Source organism: Danio rerio, chromosome 4 (assembly GCF_049306965.1).
Source record: "Danio rerio strain Tuebingen ecotype United States chromosome 4, GRCz12tu, whole genome shotgun sequence".
Classification (NCBI taxonomy): Eukaryota; Metazoa; Chordata; class Actinopteri; order Cypriniformes; family Danionidae; genus Danio; species Danio rerio.
This window is the reverse complement of record NC_133179.1, coordinates 25,730,398-25,750,797: the sequence shown is the minus strand read 5'-3', so window position 1 is coordinate 25,750,797 and position 20,400 is coordinate 25,730,398. Positions and strand designations below refer to the sequence as shown.

Sequence of the window (20,400 nt, the reverse complement as noted above, 5' to 3'; positions counted from 1 at the left end):
AAACACTTTTGCAATGCTATAGTTTCATTGCTTACACTAAAAAAGCACTTCAATCTACTACAGTCAATCGAAAAGTGACAAAACAGGTTGTCAGATTAGAGTGAAACACAATATAGCACACAACTCAGTGCCTTGTATGGATCTGCAAATGTAATCATCAGTGAATGCAAACTACATAAGGCTGCATGGGCCATTCATAAAACTTCCACATGAATTCAATATGACTATCAGGTGCAGCATCAATAATGCAAGACACAAGAAAGTCACACAGATAGATTTACTAGCTGGCCTCGTTGTGTGTGTATCTTTCTGTCTTTGTGTCCTTTTGTGTGTGTGTACCTTTGAGATCAGAGGTAGATCGCTGAGCTACATTTACATTTCCGTCTTTTCCGGTCGATTTGTCCCTGGAATCCTGCTCCTTGCATGGAGCCCCTCTGAACACACACGCACATACATATGCACAATAGACTATCAATCTGTGTGCAAATCAAACAAGGGATAATACACCTCAAAGCCTCTGTTTACCCAATTCATACCCCTTTTTAGAGCGTGTATATGTATTTGTGTCTGCAAAAGAGCTTGAGCGAAAGAGTCTGTTGGTTCTTTTTTTATCAAACTCATCCTCCAATCGCTTTTCACCATCCCACGACAGTGATAATGTATGTACACCACATCAGAGGAGCTTGAATTGATTTGGACTGCTGTGGAATTCCATTTTTCTTGCTTTCTGTCTCTTTTTCATTCGTTACCTGAATCCCTGACCCCCATGCTCTCTTTTTCTCTCCATCTTTTTCTCCCGTCTCCTGCTGCCACTGGGAGATGGGATTGAGAAAGTGATTTCTCTCGTTCTCCACCTGCTTAAATCTTTCCATCACTTTAATTTTTTGCAAGGCTGCTTTGCTGCCATCCAGGAGGAAAAGAAAAAAGAGACAAGAGAGTGAGAGGAAAGAGGAAAAAGAGAGAGGGAGAGAGCTGAGGGGGTGGGGAGCCGGGGGGGTTATCAGTCGTTGGCCTGAGGTATGTGTGCAAGGGACTTAAATCCGAAGAGATTAGCAGAAAAATGCCGTCGGTAGCAGTAAGGGGCTTTACGCCACTGGTTGTATTAGTTCAGGTGAAAAGAGTATTGCGTTTACATAAAACCGGACAAATCCAGCCACAATGCCAGTGCTGTGGGACCACAATGCAATCTGCTATCTCTGGACCTTAACCACAACATCCAGTGCTGTTTCCTGAGAACTGCCTCGGAACTGCTGCCACCAAACATGGAATTACCGAAATTGAGAGAGAACGATGGGGTGAGAGAGGGAAGAGATAGGGCAAAAGAGGAAACAAAATGATACACTGTGGAGAGAGATGGAAAGAAGAAAGTGATTATGCCATGTTTTTCTGCCAGTTGGTCTTTATATGATGTCATTGATAAAAAATTTGATTGGCAATATCAGTCAAAAATTAGTTTTAGTGGTATCCTCTATAGACATGATGCGTTGTAGCAGGTGCCCTGACAAATCTGCTGTTTTTTTTAAAGCCAATCATTAAGTCTAAGGCCCCTTTTACATTAATACATTTCAGTTTTAAAACACATACGTTTTGCTATGGTTGCGTCCTCCATCGACACTACCCTGGTGTTTGCGAGCCCTGAAAATTGACATTTTGAAAATGCTGAAAACTATCTGATAGGGTTTTCCGTCAAAATTAGGTGCACAAAGTTTAGTCTTGCGTTCTTTCCTTTAAAAGTTCAGACTTCGCAAGTTTGGGGTAAATCTTCAAAGGGAACAGCATACTTTATAACGTCATATAAAATGTATTAGTGTAAACAGGGCCTAATACTAGACTATAGAGTCTATAGACATTATTTGAGAGACCTTGTTTACCAAATATGTGGTTCTAATTGATTTTGCTTTGTAAACCTTAAATACAAGTTTAAAAGTTATTATTTATTAATTCCATGTGTTAAGATTTTAATTACTATGCCCTCAAAATCGTTCAACACAAATCATTTGCACAGAAATAACAAAGAGAATGTCTGCAGTTTCTGTCTGGCCCTGATTATAACCAAAAAGAAGCTATTATAATCAATGATTCTGTCTGCACTGAATTGAGTTTGATGATACTGATGCCCAGTAGTTCTATTTCTGAGGAAATTCTCAAGCTTTCATTAACTACTTCTACAGCAGTATACCTACATTTGGTTAATTCACTTTGACATAATAATAATATTAATATTAATAATAATAGATATAATAGTATAGTCCATGGCCCAGCCCACAGATCATTTACTTCGCCTTAAGGTTTGCGTCATACAAGAACTGATTCAGAAGAAATATGACTTTTTTCCCAGCACAGATATATCAGAACTATTAAAGGAACCAAACTGAACATGTTTGAACCATCATTCAGTCAGCTTTTTTTTTTTTTTTTTGACTACCTATTCTGATCTCAGTTTTCAGTTTCCCAATTAGTAGTCATGGGTATTTTCCGATGACCAAAGTTTGACACGTGTGTTGCCCTCATCTGTGACTTTTAAAGACATTCCAAGGATTACACGAATGCCATAACCAACAGGAAATATGTTCTAAAAGTAGAGATGTAGTCATTGGTAAGAAAACTAAAGGTAAAATGTCAACATGGTTATTGAGTTCACTTCTTGGCATAAGATATTTCTTTTTTTAATATTGTTTATCTGCTTGTTAAGTGTGACGTCACGCGGAGCGGCTTCCGGGTCCAAGCACTCTATTCAACTGAATGGGGAGATTCATGAAATGGTAATAATAAACGTTTACAAAGCGATTTAATACTTTCGAAAGTCACGATCGCAATATTTATGTCCATGCCTAATATCCGATGGCCAGAAAGTGATTCATTGTTTTATAAATTGTTAAAATTTTGGTATTTGTTATGCAGCAAGCCCAGAGATTGTTGTGTACACTATGACTTTATGTAAAATTAACTTTAATGTGTGATAGGAATAAAACGCGATCATAAACGAATGATTTCTCCACTCAAATGAATGGCGGCTTGGACCCGGAAACAGTATACATAAGTCACAAACACGTCACCACTTAACAAGCGGATAAACTGTAATTCCAACCTTATAAGTCCTACCTAAGAACTCTCCTTCATGCTCTTTTATCTTTGCCCTTTTTGAACATAGACTTGGCACAAAACGGACCTTTGTATCATATTTAATTGTATTGTGCTTCATGGTATTACACTCTTGTAAAATTTCAAGAGTTCCTTTTTCACTTCGCGTTATCGGTTCTTTAGCTCATATCGCTTTTAAAGAGTGACGCTGCTCTCAGGGTCACACTAACTACAGCACTTTACATCCATTTAGAAGCTGATTAATCAATTTGCGCAATCCCACAGCCATTTATGCTGGGTACGCGTGCGGTTCACGTTTGAATGAGCGGGCCTAATCGTGATAGGAGTAGGTTAAGTAGGACGGGGCACTTTTAGGGAGAAAGACATTGCTGCCACCTCCTCAACCACTTAAAGACTAATTAACATAAGTAGATAGTACTATCTTGTCCTGCTATTGTGGGTCACCCTGAGTGTGTGCACACACGTTCGCTCTTACAGACACAGACACACACACACACACACTCACTCACACACACACACGTGTGTGTGTACATAGGCCTTATCATCAAGACACATGGCCTTGGCTTTTTCCTTAGGGAGGTTGAGAGGTCTGCACTTGCTTGAGCGTTGGATAGCCATTTTTTCAGTGCACCACTGTGGTTTAAAAACACATGTGACTTCCTATTTGTCATATGCCACTGTTTAAAGTTCTTTGAATTTTATTTTGCACTTTAATATACCATTTTGAAAGATGTAAACAAAAACAATGGTCCCAGTGCATTTCCTGTTTTACATTTTTAATTTCTATAGCTTCAGAGAATCTGAAAAAAGCCACATATTGATAAATAATCTTATAATAGCAGTTTTAACATGAAGTTATGCTTGAATTGCCTCTTGTTACAGTTATAAAATAGTTTATTAACAAGCACCAAATGTTCATTGGCCAATGACATGACCACATTGAAATGGTCTATACTTGAAATTAGCATTTTAGTACAATTTAGTGTTTTTTTTTTTTAACTGCTAAACTAATTACATAAAAAAATACTATAAAAAGTGTTTTTTGAACTGAACAATAGTCTATTCTTAACAACAATTTTGGGTGGTTTAGTACGAGTTTGTGTTTATAGAGTAACTGTTCTAAAGAGTTAAACTTATTCATTTTAGGAATTCATAGTTAGTACTTGAAGCCGGCTTCCTCTTTTTTTGGCTGAGGTCATTTGGGATGCATCAACATGGAATTTTGGCTCATACAATTACCAATAACTTGGTTAAAAGCTGGTTTTATATATTTCAATAAATATAAATCTTGATAGAATTTTTTTCAAACCACTTTCTTAGCCAGATTGCAAAATCCATTCCAATGGACGGATTTATTTTAAAACCTTAATTGTAGAAGATTACAAGTGAACATCTAGCTAGATCTCTCTTTTTTGTAGAGTTAATTACAAAAATGCAATTTTGAAGTCCTCTTTTTTTTCTCATTTTGGAAATCTCAGATGCAGACATCTTGTCTTCACACATGCATAAACTCTTCCAAAGCATGTATCACCTTAATAGCTTTAGAATATTGTTTTGACAGTTTTATTTTTGGGCCGAAAGTGATAACTTGGGAAAATAAGCATTAACCAGCTGATACTGATGATGTAGCTTTAAATATAGCATGCATGACTAAATTAAGTCAGTCCTTCTATTTCTGTTTAAAAAATAATATAGTTACTATGTTTGATCACCATTTGAGTCCAAAGTCAAATCTGAGTCCTGTTGCAAAATCAGTATTTTGAAGTCCTATTATTGTCTTTGTTTTATTTAGCGCTGCACAGTGTACCTATTTCATCACATTCAATTCAGACTGCACAGTGAAATATAATTTATTTTGCCATGCCACTGTAGATTAAGTAGCGCCGCTGTTGAATACCAAAGCAGGAAACACCACTACCAGGTGAAACAAGTTTGTTTAGCTCGTTTCTCTCCAAGGAGTTTTCCATAGATTAGCACAGCAGTCTAAAGTTCATTGTGCCGAGTCCAGCGTTAACTCAAGAGCTCCTCTAATCAAGTGAAGTACAAACTGCTGATCAATCTTTTATAGCAGTTTAGAGTTGCAGCCCTTGTTATAGCCCCAGTATAATGTAACCCGTATATAGGAGCAATTGGGGTTGGCAGTTTGTTCCCATCGCCAGAGGAGACGGGTGATAGTCATGGTTATAATGCTTCATAAAAGCCCTTCATTTGGGACGATTGCATCTGAAAGTGAATCAGAGAAAAAGAATTGCAATCGCAGGCATACCTCCAGACGTTTTTTTTTTGTTTTATAGCCGTCACTCGCCAGGTTTGTTCATGCATATATGCTAATGCATCGGCTAACGCGGCTTCTCACGCTCCTATTCTCTCCAAATGATGCAACCTGCCAGCCATCCTCTCAATTCTGCTGATACTTACGTTCCCCTCTTTCCATAGAAGAAAGGATGTGAAAAACAGAGAGGATGGGGTGGTAGACAGACAGAGTGAGCGAGACACAGGGAGGAGTCTCCAAATCCACAAAGGTTTTGTAATGAATGCGCGGCACAACAATAAAAACAAAAACATTAAAGAGAGAAAAGACATGTTTCTGTGTTAAACAATTAGTGCAGCGGCATTATGGGGGATCTGGGCGGACAAAAGCGCCACAGCGGCAGGGGTTCTCCCCAACACAAATGCACAAAGAGCACCTCACTCCCGTTAAGCCCCAGGAAAAACCCTCGAGACACACTCAAGACCGGTCTCCTCCGCCAGCACCGCGTTATCCGTCCCTGCGCTATCATCTCCTCCATCTCGCATTCGCTTTGTTCTGTTCATCATCCCATTCGGCTGTTTTTATCTCTGTTCTGGGGTCTGCCCGTACCCCTCTCTCGATTCCTCCCACCTCAATGGCCTCGGACAGGAGTCAGTCCTGCCAGCATCAGAGGTGTATGTACATAAAGGGCTTTTCAGAAGGACTGACCCTGGTGCTAGCTAAACTGGATTAGCAGGACACTATGTTGTCCATCTGCCGTTTAGAGTGTGGGCATCTGAGGTGAAACTGTGTTCTTGTCTCCATTTGTGGTTTAATAGCTGACAAAGGATGCCCACAATCATGTCGACACCAAACATTTGATTCTGTGTGAGGAATATAGGGTTGACCCCCTAGGGTTACTCCAAACCAACAATGATTGACTCTGTGATAGCCTTAGTCCTATTTTGCTATCGTAAACAAAACATGGATGACAGCAGTTTAATGTGCTTGGTGGTAGATTCTTTATAAATGGGCGTTATTAGCTTCAGCTTGTCCAATTTTTATATACTAGTTTGCTTCAGATCAAAGGGATAAACCTATGTGCTGTGTTCACACCAGAAGTGGAACGTGTGCATAAATCGTGATATTCATGCGAAAATAGATGTGTGTACATTTTGAGTTTACTTGCCTCATTCGTAAGTCATATTTGCTTCATTCGCGCATCAAATTCACTTCACAATAGATGCGGATTCACGTCATGGGCAGGGCTTCTGTCTGCCTGGTGACTATAGCTCCATTGCTAAATGGGTAACATGGATTTTATTGAGATAGTAGCTGTGCTTGATGTGCTTTAGGATTGCTGAAAACAGAGTAGGTTCGTTCGGCACTGTGTCTGAGTCCACTAGATCCTTTCTGAGGTGCACCCATATTTGTGAGTTCATCAACTCCTCCAGAAACTGTACCTGCATGATAGAGGCTTTCAGTGGTGCTTCTGACTGAGCCAAGCCCAGTTTGATGGACTGTTGTCCGGTGTCGGCAAGAGGATTTCTTCACGGGACACCAACAACAGGCACTACGTCATAATCACTCCCCTACAAGAGCAAGCTCACAATTAGTTAACACAGTGCAAATGTCCACTGAAGTTCAGATTTTCTAATTCGAGATGCGCACGTTATGTGTGTGGAAGGCGCAAAACGCTCAACTTTTGCTACTTCATTCTTGCAAATCGCGTCATTCTCATTCGCTTGAATCGTGCCACATGATGTTTGTTCGTGTCTTTGCATTGACTTAACATGTAAATAACTTGCACTTGATGCTTCATCTGCGTCTGGTGTTAACGCAGCAATAGCGATAGGTGATAAATTGATATAGATATTTATTAGAAAAACTAATTAAATTGTTAATGTTTTAAAAAAAATATATTATTAGACTTATAAATTTATTAAAAATGTTAAATTTAGTATGGGGGTGCAATATAAATAAAACATTTCTTACAGATTGCAGTTGCTTGTAAAGTTATTTTTACATTATTTTAGTTACATTTGAAGGTACAATTCTCACTTTTAACAAATCAAGACTTTTAGTTCAATAAACTACAAATTTGCTACTTATTCTTAGTAGTAATTTGGTTATTGTATTGGGGAATTATGGATGTAGAGTAAGATCATACTTTATAAGTACAAATAAACAGCTAGTATCTTAATAATAGACAAGTAAAAAGTCAGTAGTTAATAGGGTTTGTTGGTACTTATTTAGAAGCAAATATTTAGTGTTACTAAATATTCATATTGATATGACAAAAATAAATAGAATAATAATAATTGCTGTATTTTTTATGGTATCACTTTGCATATTGATTCTGAATTGATATCAATGCGTTTTATCTACGTTCAGGCTGAAATTCCTCCTGCTGTCCCACCGTCTCCTGTCATACCCCGACTGACCCTCAGAGTGGGCGCCGGACAAGACAAGATGTAAGTACCCCACACACATACATACACACACACACATGAATGAAGGCTCAAGACTATCAGGCAACTCTCTGTGTGGCCAGAGTCTCTAAGTCTGTGTACAGGTGTGAGTTTCAGGCTTTGGGTCTTGTGACCAGTCCCAGACGGCCCGTGAGGTCTTTGAGGGGGGCAAACACACACACACCACATCATGGCCCCCTCCTGCACACTCCTATCAATAGCGCTAGTGTTCACACCACTTAACCCCCTCACACACACACACACAGCGCCATACTACAGGTAAGGCGATTACTGAATCCTGAACGTCTACACGTGACCGATGTCGCTTTAATGGCCAGAGTGATTTAGCCTGAGAAAGTATAGCATGTTTTGACTGCGCTGTTCAATGTCTTCCTCACCTCTTCAGTTCCACCTGCATGCAGGACGGGAAACATTAGTGTTTACGTCTGTTTGCACAGGAAGGCCTTTATTCTCAGACCGGGAGTGTGTTGTGCCTCTGATGTTGCTTTTTTCCTCACACCTGTAGTCTGGTGTGTAGGAAAACACAATCAGCGGTCCTTTCAAGAGGGAAATGTGTTTTATGTGCGTCCTTGTGTTTTATTTCGTTTGCATAAACATGAAGCTTTAGATGTTGTTTGTGTTTAACTTTCATGTTGGGTTGAAAGACTTCAGTCTTAACGCTGCAGTTTGGTTACAATATGATGCAAAATCAAGTACATAACCAGTCGGTGTTCAAATTGTCTTCTTTCTTTAAGCTGATTCACATTGGTAAGTTTGTAATAATGTTTTCGTATTTTTTAAGTCGTACTTGTAGGTTTTCAAATGAGATGCGAGCTTGTTGTTGTTCATCTTTTATTGTTACTATACATCTCATTTGTACACAGTTAGAGGGACTTCCAGCTTTAGATACATCAAATACCAGGGTCATTTGTAGCCTCATCTCAGGAATGTGAAACTCAAATGGTACGACAGTTAAGGCTGGTTTATACTTCTACGTCGAGTGATGCCTTGTGCTTAGTCGTGCATTTATACTTCTGCATGCTGTTTGTGTTGCTATAACACTTCCGAAACGCTAGCTGACAGTACATTTTATTGCTCCTCTGTGTCGAGTTTTTTCGTTGGTGTTTTTTTTTTTTTCTTTGTATGTAGCTAAAACTTGCTCATTCAGAGGCGAGAACTGGCAGACATGCAACAAGATTAATCATAAGGTAAACACAAAACAACAGTGTCCATATAAAGTTACTTCACTGGACTTGATATTTGTCAACACTCGCGCCAACTGGTTTACACGGCTCTCGGTCCCACCCACACTGGTCACAGCTACCAAATTGACCAATCACAGAGCTTGTGCTACGCGTCGTTGCGACATGTAGTTACATTTTTTAAGAGGTGCGTGTCACGGTAAGAGTTATGCGACTGCGCAGTGACTGAAAGGCATTTTGAATTCTTAAATGTTGCAAAAAAGAGCAACACGGATAATTAATAAAACTGGTTATAAATCTCACACTAATGTGTTATTTTTCAAATCAAATATATTCAAATTTATTTATTTAGTTCCTTTTCTAACAGCAAAAAAATATGTATCTCATGTAGTTATGTAAATGTAATTTACTCTCTGTTAATACTTTTTTAAAGATTTAATAATGGAGGAAAGATATAATTTTAGGATAGCATGAAACTTTAGGGATTCTTATGTTCATACAACATTAACAATTTTTTGTATTTCTACACTACCTGACAAAGTCTTTTTATCGCTTTTAATTGTAAGAAGAACAAATAATAGCTTGACTTCTAGATGTTCATTTGGAAAAGTGGGAGATGGTGAATTTTCCCCGATGAATCAATTATCACAAATACTGCAGAAGACCTATTGGAACCCACATGGACCCACGATTCTCAAATAAGTCAGTCAAGTTTGGTAAAGGAGAAAACATAGTTTTGGTTACATTCAGTATGGGGGCCTGGGAGAGATCTGCAGAGTGGATGGCAACATCAACAGCCTGAGGTATCAAGACAGTTGTGCTGCCCATTAGATTTAAACCACAGAAGAGGGCAGATTCTTCATCAGAATAACGCTCCTTCTCATACTTCAGCCTCTACATCAAAGTTCTACTGGATTGGCCAGCCCAGTCAGCAGATCTGAACATTATAAAGCATGTTTGGGGTAAGATGGAGGAGGCATTAAAGTTGAAACCAAAGAATCTTAATGAATCTTGATGAGTTCTGCAAGGACGCTTTCTTTGCCATGCCAGATGACTTTATTAAGAAGTCATAGCAGAGATGAATGGATGCAGTCCTCCAAGCTCATGGGAGTCATACACAATATTAATTCTTTTTCCACTGCACCATGACTTTATATTCTATACTGTACATTTTTTCTGTTAAGCGACAAGACATTTTTGTCTGAGCAAATTCAGACCTTACTGTCCTAATTAACTAATTAAAAATCAAGGCATGATCATATTTTATTTTGGTAAAATAAGCATAATGTAGAGGCCTTTGCCTTTCATATAAGCAACTTTGGATACCAAATGATCAACTAGAAGTCAAGTTATTATTTGTTGTTCCTAATACTTGAATAGACCACAAGACTTTTATCAGGTAGTGTATGTGTGATGTGAAATTTTGGAACAAACTAGGTCTGGAGCTCAAAAAATGTTCAAGAGTGGCCCAGTTCAGAAAGCAGAATAAATGTGGTTTTCAGTACGTACATAAATGAAGAACAGATTTGATTTGTGTTGATACAGTTTATTTAGGTAAACTGTACATGACGTGTAGAAAGTGAAAAGTGTGTATTAGGGTAAGAGTGAATGACAGAATCATGGAGTTAAATTGATGATTATTGTTATAGATTATTACTTATTCTTATGGATAGTTACTTGTTATTAATGTAGAGCAGTGAATGGGTAGGATTAAACATATATTTGCTTCTTTCTACTCTTTTTCGTATATGTATAAGTTAAAATCGTGCTGTATTATTTTTGCTTTCTTTTTTTAGTAACATTGTAATTGTTTTTTTTTTTAAACATATTTTTATCATTCTGCAAAGTACTGCAATTGCAAGTTTCAAACAAAGATGGCGAAAAGATGCTAAATGAAATGTAGATTTTAAGGGATAGTTCACCAAAAAATGAAAACTCTGCCATCAATAATTTATACTGCACTTGTTTCAAACCTGTTTGAGTTTCTTCTGTTAAATGTAAAACAAGATATTCTGAAGAATGGTAAACGGTAGACAATTTGTAAGCATTTTGAACTATCGTGTAAAAAAAAAAAGCTTAATATAAACACCAAGATGTGCTTACATTTTGAAAATGTGCAATAAAAAAACTTGAGTAGGATAAATATTTTTTTGGTTAAGAAAAAATGTGATTAAACTTAGATGGACAAACATTTACTGAATAAAATGTTTTATTTAATTATATAATTTAAATATATATTTTTATGTAGTGAAATTCGACGATGAGATGGCATTAATGGACAAACTTGCAAACCGACCACATTGCCAACATGTGAAAGGTTGTTATTGATTCGGTATTTCAAGAAAATTCTGCAGCATCTCGCGCATCTAAAAGCCACCGTGCGTTCATTGCATTTCCTCTTCATCTACTAAGGCGCAAGTAATTTTTTAAATATGAAAAAATACCCACAGTGGCTTCTCAGATCACATCAAATTCCATGTTTCTTTTTGGATATTTTGCGACAGTTTATCAAGAGGAGATGATTTTTTTTCTCCTTGACCCATTGGATTAAATTGATACTTTATTCACAAATGATTTATGTGATATTATAGTTTTTGCACATAAGCTGAAGTCACATCTTTGGATAGAAAAATTATTATTGACTTATTAATTTATTTTTCTCTTTCCCTATAGTGGATATCAGTAGCTTTGATTTTCCAAACTTTTTCAAAATAGTTCTAGCGAACTAAAAGTTTGGAACCATTTCAGGATAAGTAAATGGTTTATTAAATTTTCATTTTGGGGTGAACTATTGCCTTTAAGTACACTGAAAAAAAATATTCACAGATGATTCCTTGGATTTACTCATTTTTTTTACGTTAAGAAGTTGTAAACAATTTATTTGTGTTGAATTTAAACAAACAAATTAAGTTGAACATTATTAAACTTAATTTGTTTGTTTAAATTCAACATAAAAAAAATGTTTGCAACAATTCTGCATGCAACACTTTTTTCAGTGTATAAGATAAAGAAGGATTGACTTGCATAAGCAATAACTAAAAATAGTGTACATTTCTCAACAGAAGCTCTTTTGATGCGCATGAAAACATGGGCATGGGTGAACTTTGACCTTTGGAGGGTCTCGGGTCACATCCTGGACAGGGCAAACCCCACACCATCTTTGCCCCGCAAGGGAGTCCTGTGTGTGTGTCAGTCAGATGAAGCATAAATAATGAGTGTGTGTGTGTGTAATCAGAGCTGAGCGTTTGACACGCCCTTCTCAGGGTCAAAACCGCAGTGAGCGCCGCTGTCCACTCTCTCCCAGCCTGTCAATCAACCTGTTACTCGGCAACAGCAGGCTTTAATCAGCAGCTCTGGCAGCAATTAAAAGACGTGAGACAGTTCCAGTGTGAGTGTGATTATTAGGGAGCCTCAGTATATTCATATACTCATCATATTAGACAATATTAGCTGATACTGTAAATGGATGAATTATGTATTATGTAAATTATATTCTCTTTTTTTAGGATATAATAGTGAAATCACAAAAATAGGCAAAATGATAATTTTTTTAATTATTAATTTGATAAATAAATATGTAAATAACAAAGTGCTTATACTGATACTTGTATTCTTTAAAAAAATATGTGAATCTTTTATTTACAGTACATAGTTTTATACATATTTATATGTTTTAATATATGATTAAGGGTGTCACGGTGGTGCAGTGGGTAGCATGATCGCCTCGCAGCAAGAAGGTTGCTGGTTTAAACCTCGGCTGGGTCAGTTGGCATTTCTTTTTTGAGTTTGCATGTTCTCCCCGTGTTGGCGTGCATTTCCTCCGGGTGCTCCGGTTTCCCCCACAGTCTAAAGACATGTGGTATAGGTGAATTGTCCGTAGTGTATGTGTGTCTAATGAGTAAATGAGTGTCTATGGATGTTTCCCAGTGATGGTTTGCCTGGAAGGGCATCCGCTGCGTAAAACATATGCTGGATAAGTTGGCGGTTCATTCTACTGTGGCGACCCCAGAATAATAAAGGGACTAAACAGAAAAGAAAAGGAATGAATGATAGATGATTAATTGAGTCACAACGCAAATTTTAATATTGACCATTACTTTAAGCTGTTACTCATTGAAATACAGCTGTTGCTTTTCTTAAACATTATTAAATTAATTTAAATTATTTATATTAATGTTAGCTGAAAAAATATATATAAATATATATAAATACACACATTTTATCTACATCCACATTTGATCAAATAGATTTTTTAAACGTTATCTTTTTTGCTAACATGTTTCTTGTTAACTAGCTTAATTTTCTTTCATTCTTTTAAAATTTTAATTCGAAGTGACAGAAATTGTTATAGTTTTGCGGTTTCAGTTTATTAAACCCTGTACACAAGAAGAATGATAATGCATGGTTTAGTGCGTATTAATGAGCATTTTAATATCTTGCTTTTGAAAAAATTATTTATTTAGATTTTTGCAAAGTACAGTATACGTTTGAATATAGATTTGTACAAATACAGTACATAGGGAGGCAATGCATTTCATCAGTGTATTCCATATAAAACAGCTGCACAACAAATAGGGCTGCACAATATTGGGAAAAAGTGACATTAAAATATTTTCTTTTACTGCAATATATACAGTGGTCCTCCGTTATTCACTTGAGTTATGTTCTAAAACTAGCCTGCAATAGGTGAAATTCGCAAAGTAGTCCACTTTAATTTTTACAATTATTATAAATGTTTAAGGCTGTAAACCCTTCACCTCGCTCTTTATAAACTTTTTCTCTCCTGTTTCCTGTTTAAACACATGCATAACTTCTACCTTCCTTTAGCATGTCAAGAAGTCCAACTTTTTTTGCAATGGTTAGCATCTTCCTTTGCCTTTTGGGTGTTACTGCAGGTGCCTTTGAGGGTGCAGAACATTTGGTCGACATTACGGAATTTGTTGGGTAGAAAACTTGGCAAGCTGAATGCATTCTGTACTTTACAGGAGGCATGGCATGGAGGAGATTGATTGACAATGGTCTACAGCCAATTAGGATGCAGAACACAATGCACTGTTTAAAAAAGCATGTCAAATTGCACAAAAAAGAGACTGCGAAAGGTGAACCGCATTATGGCGAGAGACATGATATGAATATAGTATCACCAGATTTCTCAGATAGCTCTATTTGGAGAGAATGTATAAGTTTAGATCGATTGGGATGGTTTTGTAAGGAAGCGAAGCTCAATAAAATATAATAAATCAATGAAAAACACTGTTAAATACAACAGAGCAAATACACAAATGAAATAAACAGTGCTTTATAGTTTTCTGGGGAGTCTACCAATATTCAGGTACACAAATTGAATAATCAGATGTAATTCTTGACACTGTATAGTTTTTATCATGTAAAGAAGACTGTATATACAGTTATTTATTACAGCTACAAGCATTTTTTTTTATTGTGCCCAAATGGCTTAAATTTGCTTATTAGTCGCAGATCTTAAATACTAATGCAGAAATATAAACTTTATCTCTAAGGGTAAAATGATCGGCATTACAGGTGTAAAGTGACTATTGTGGATTTACATATGGTGATGATGTATATTTATTATTATATTGTATTGTGTATGGATGGATGGATTGATAGATTGATTTATCGATTGATTGTGCACCCTAACTACAAGCAATTGATTTAATTAAAATCTACTACACAATTTGTATTATAACTGTTTTCCATCTCTCTCTCTCTGTCTCTTTAAGTGTGATCAGTAAAGTGGTGCCAGATACAGAGCCCACTCCTCCTCCACCGCGGACCCCAGTGGCCCGAATGGGTCCCGGAGCCCGAATACGTCCTCCTCCAGTTCTTCCTCCACCTGCCCCGCCTCCTGCAACCCCTCCACCTCGTCCTCCACCCGTGCTGCCTCCACCTCCACCTCCAGCGGCCCCCATCCAGACTCCACCCAACCAGGCTAAGGCTCGTGGCTGCAGCGTCGTCACCGAGACTGTCAGTGCTTATGTGGTCAGTCACACATATACATTAAATATTGTAATCTATTATTATTATTATTAGTTATAATATTACATGATATTGAAAATATATTATTATTGCATATTCATTAATATAGATTATATATGCCAATTATTATACATTTTCTAATTTTTTATGTAAAAATAAAATGTATGAAATGCATTGTAATTTATTTAATACTTAGAAATTAAAGTAATAATACTTAGGGTTAGGGTTAGAAAATTAAAATAGTTTGTAAAACAGTTTGTAAAAATAAATATTATTATTTTGTTTTTGTTTTGTTTTTTAAGGGATTAATTAATAATTACTCATTTAAGGTTATTTGTTCAGATTTATTTATTTATTTATTTTTCTTTTAGAGATTTTTTCATAAAAATATAATAAAAGTGCCTTATTTTTACAAGTGTTTACATTAGTCTTAGTTTTTACACAACTTGATATATGTTTTAACTAGATTTAAAACCTTTTTTTAAGTCTAAATTTTGTGGAATATTCCTGATTATCAGTCATAAGAAATGAAACATTTCTTATGCAGACCAGATCAGTTATTTATAAAGAAAATCATGCTCTATTTAAAAATATTTAAACAATATTTATAGTAAAAAATAAAAGTCCACATTAAATCAATATTAGCATTGTTCATTTTTACCTGTGCACATTGTAGGTCTTTAGGTAAACAAATAATTAGTGCAAATTTAGCCTCATTCAGACTACATGACTGCTTCCCTGATTTTGGTGTAAGGAGTCATGGGGATTCAAAAATGACAAATGGGTGTCAGGACTAGGCATGGGCTGTTATAAAATTCTGACAGTATGATAACTTTTGATATTAATATACCGGTTACATTTACCCTAATTATTGCTCTTCAATATGTTCTTTTTAAATGTCTGGGTAAAAAAAAAACTACTTTTTCCCCCATTGAACAATATATTTTACTTTAAGAAACATTTTAAATATTTTGGAACAGTAAACATATCAGCCTAAATAATTCAAATAAATCATTGACTCCTGTTGTCTTCGAAAACACACGTATCTTCTTTATAACTTAAAAGGGCATCTTTGGATATCTTTCTTTGGATATAAAGTACATTAAAAAAAAAAGTTGGGGGGATTTACTAAATGGCCTGACCTGTAGCTTTTAATGTGGATGGTCCTTTTCTGCTGGAGATGCTGTTGGTCTAAAAAACTAAACAAAATTGTCATAAAAAACACACAAAACCATTTACTAAAATCGCCATTTCCTGATTAACTGGCACCATATATCAAAAGTGAAAACAAATTTGCTGCGGTAGAAGAAGCTGAGTCAATCCATTCTTTTTTTTAAATAAATTTTTTGCGCCTCAGAAGACAAATGCCGACCCGCAATGAGCGTATGGTGGCATTTAAAGGCGTGAGACATGGAGCACAGATGCTCTTGGCTATTCTGGAGGTAATTATTAATATGACAACACTAATACTGAAATGGTTAGGGCATTTTAGAATGACCAAAACAACATTTCAGATGTATTATAATGTGCTCAGCCTGCATATTTTTATCATCACATGATCTCTTATAACAAAATCACATGGCTTTTTTTAATGCGCATACTGGAATTCATCGTAGTTTATGTGCATATTTTCTTATCGAATAAAAGTTTATCCTACTCAGTTATGCGCATATGTTTTTTTATGCACATTTTCAAAATGATCTGCATCTTTGTGTTTCCATCAACCGTTTTTACGCACATATCCAAAATGTATTACAAAATGCATCACAGAAACACAAAATCACTTCCGTACACAGTTTTTAAAATGGCAAAACAAAAGCTGCTAGGTGGACATGAAATGGAAGAAAGCTTTTTGGAATTATGACAACATTTTGTATGTATGAGGTGTCATCGAGGGACTAGTACCATGAGAAAATAAAAAGATAAATGTTGGCGATCGATAGCTGAGGCGCTACAGCTGCCCGGTGAGTACAGTACTGAAATTAACATGTAAACAAACAAATCACTGTTTATGTTCTCATTCACAATGCGGTGTGGGGAAAATTTATATGAATTTATCTTTAAAGGTAACCGACTGTCTACTGCTTCTGGAATTCAGGGAAATCTCTTGTTACCACAAAATGAAACTACTTTCTTTTATTCAGAAATCACATACACACATTACATAAATCTATATATATACAGCTAAAGTCAGACATATTAGTCTGACCCCTGTTTATTATTTTCCCCAATTTCTGTTTAACAGAAAGCACATTTTTTCAACACATTTTTAAACATATTAGTTTTAATAACTCATCTCTAATAACTGTTCTATTTATTTTTGCCATGATGACAGTAAATAATATTTTACTAGATCATTTTCAAGACACTTCTATACAGCTTAAAGTGGTTTTAGGTTAACTGGGCAGGATAGGGTAACAAGTCAGGTTTTTTTATAACGATGGTTTGTTCTATAGACTATCGAAAAAGGAAAAGCCTAAAGGGGCTAATAGTTTTTTTCTTTAAAATGGTGTTAAAAAAAATTAAAACTGCTTTTATTCTAGCCGGAAAAAAAACAAATACAATTTTCTTCAGAAGAAAAAATATTTTCAGGCATACTGTGAAAATCTTGATGTCAATCTTGTCTTCTTGATGACAGAATGTGTAGTAGACATCACGTGATGATAGATAGTGATGCAAATTGTATTTTGGCATATTTGGTACCCACAAAGTGTCAAAATTTTATATAGGCAAAATGACGTAATCTGACATTGTAACCATCAATAAAAGTCATTTAGACTGAATGGGACTTTAATTGCACTGATGAAGAAAAAACTGTTTGTTTTATTAAATTATAACTAGGCTTTTATTACATCGTCATGAGCTCAGATTTGGTTGACCAATCAGAGCAAAGTTGGCATTTCAGCTCTGCCTACATGTGTACAATTTATTTTTGGAAGTTGTTTGTCCATTTTCCTACCCTAAATCTAAAAAAACGAAAATAGTGCCAAAATTTAATTTTTTCGTTTCTTGTGAGCAAATGAAAAACTGCCGTTTTCTTCATTTTCCTTTTTTTTGTTTGAAAACTGATATGGATTGGACAGAAGATAACCTGATTCTTTTTGCACATCATTTCCTTGTAGCAAACTAATGGTATGAGGCGTGTGGTTAAGAATATTGTGTATGAAGTCATCAAACTGACCTTATCAGAGAAGGACCGCCACTCCAAAAGTGCAAGCAAATGGTCAGACTTTGATTGAAGCAAGCATTTTTTTTCCAGTGGATTAACTTGGATGGATTAATTGTTCAACAAAAGTATGATAATTTTTGCTAAGTAAACACTGTAAATTTTGATTTTGCACAAACTTTAATCAAAATCTGTGCTTCTCTGATGATGTCAGTTTGTTGGCTTGGGTGAAATATTCTTAGCCGCGCCCAACTGTTAATTTGCTATGGGTGAAAGGGGTGAGGACATGAACAAAAATAAAACCACACCCTCTACTCAATATTCCACTTCAGTTGGAAAGACGTCATTATGCTGTTCACGCTGACTTTAATATTTTATAATACTTTAATATTTTACTCAAACAAAAAACACATACTTAATACATCTAGCAAATATTAAAAAGTGGCCAAGAGGTCTCTTAATGTTTTCAGTAGCTACATATTTTGCAAGAACTGTCACTTTTAAAGTTTTATGCAATGTTTTTTATGATTATTAAATCGATTCTGTGTTTGTTCATGACAGATTCGGGATGAATGGGGTAATCAGATCTGGATTTGTCCAGGATGTAATAAAGCTGATGACGGTAGTCCAATGATCGGATGTGATGAGTGCGATGACTGGTATCACTGGTAAACAAACCCTTATTCTTTATTTTTCTCTCTTTAGCTCTTTAGGTACGTTTCTATCCAATAATGTAAATTAAACTTATGCGCAAAACTGGAATTTTGCATAAAATCTTGCAAATTAAGCAACATTTCCATCCAATGAGTCAAAGGGAACAAAATTTTCACTACTTGATAAACTGGCGCTAAATATTAAAACAAAAAAAACTTATTTTCTGTAGTAGAAAAAGCCACTAAGCCAACTATTATAGCCAATTACTATATAACCAATTAACTGCGCCTTAAAAGACACTTCATAGTTTATGGACATTTTTCTTATTGAATAAAAAGTTTATCCTACTTAGCAAATACGTTTTTATGTACATTTTTTTGCACCTTGGCATTTATATTAGGCATTTTGTATGCTATATTTTAAAATGCACAAATACATGAATGTAAACATAACTACTGTTGTTGTTTATTTCTAAAATTTGACGTACTTTATGTCAAACTTGAATGTGTGATAGAATTTTTTTTATTTTTTTTATTTTTTTTAATTATATTGAGATAATTACGCCTATGTGTGTTGCACAAGGTATTATGGAGTTATGTCAATTCACACATCCTGTTTTTTTTTTATTTTTTTGGTCAAATTTTTTTTCTTATTGTTTCAAAAACACCTCAACACAAAGTCAATCAAAAAAAATGTGCCAGGAAAAAATTGCCTGGTATTCCTGTAAAGAATTTTAGGAATCTTCTTTTAGATGATTTTTCACGTAAACATTAAAACTGTACACGCACATAAAGAACAAGCCATCTCTTTTATCATAAAAGCAGATATTTTGATGTTGTGAATGATCTAGTATTTCATATACATATATAAAAGTCGTGCTGTTTTTTTTTAAGTCTCTGTTTAGAATTTAGTTTTGAAAAATGCAAAGTTGGCACAAGATTTGCGTTGTTAATCATTCCACTTTAGTTTATCTTGTTAGCGAGACTCATCTATCTGTTTTTCTGTCTCTTTCAGGCCTTGTGTGGGTCTTCTTGCCGCTCCTCCCGAGGACCAGTCCTGGTTTTGCATAAAATGCGCTGGCAAGAAGAAAGACAAGAAGACAAAAAAAAGGAAACGCAAAGCGCACTGACCCACATTTATTCTTCTCCGTGTTCATCTGTTTTCACCTTAATTGGTTTCCAGACTCTTGTTTGCTGCATTTGTTTGTTTCGTTGCTGTTTTTTGTTCTGACCCAACCCTTCTTTTAACTCGGTTAACTTAACTCAGAATCATAATGTATTTTTTAAAAATGTCAAATGTCTATATGTTACTTTTTTATGTGGAGAATCGTACATTATGTCTATATGATCTTTGTACTGAGCTCATGATTGTTCGGTAAACGTGTGTTGAAATGAACCTCTCAGTTCGCTCTCATTAAAGGTTGTTCGTTGTGTGTGCTGATTCATCAATGCTGAGATGTCAGCCGAGAAAGGAAAAAAAAACATTCTGTACTATAATCTGCCTTTTAATATGGTTTTTCCGATTGATTTTGACTGGAGGTGCAGTTTCATTTTACTATGGATTTAATTAAAAGTTGCT

The 20,400-nt window shown here is 35.6% G+C and overlaps 1 protein-coding gene across 1 annotated transcript in view; it reads left to right on the top strand.

Annotated features, from left to right (window-relative positions):
- Positions 1–19,951, top strand: part of taf3 (TAF3 RNA polymerase II, TATA box binding protein (TBP)-associated facto) — an 86,522-nt gene extending 66,571 nt beyond the window's left edge. The window contains 4 exon segments of the mRNA NM_001042744.2: positions 7,727–7,806; positions 14,747–15,005; positions 18,730–18,836; positions 19,837–19,951. Coding sequence (NP_001036209.1) covers positions 7,727–7,806; positions 14,747–15,005; positions 18,730–18,836; positions 19,837–19,951 — 561 coding nt within the window.
- Positions 19,952–20,400: the final 449 nt, after the last annotated feature.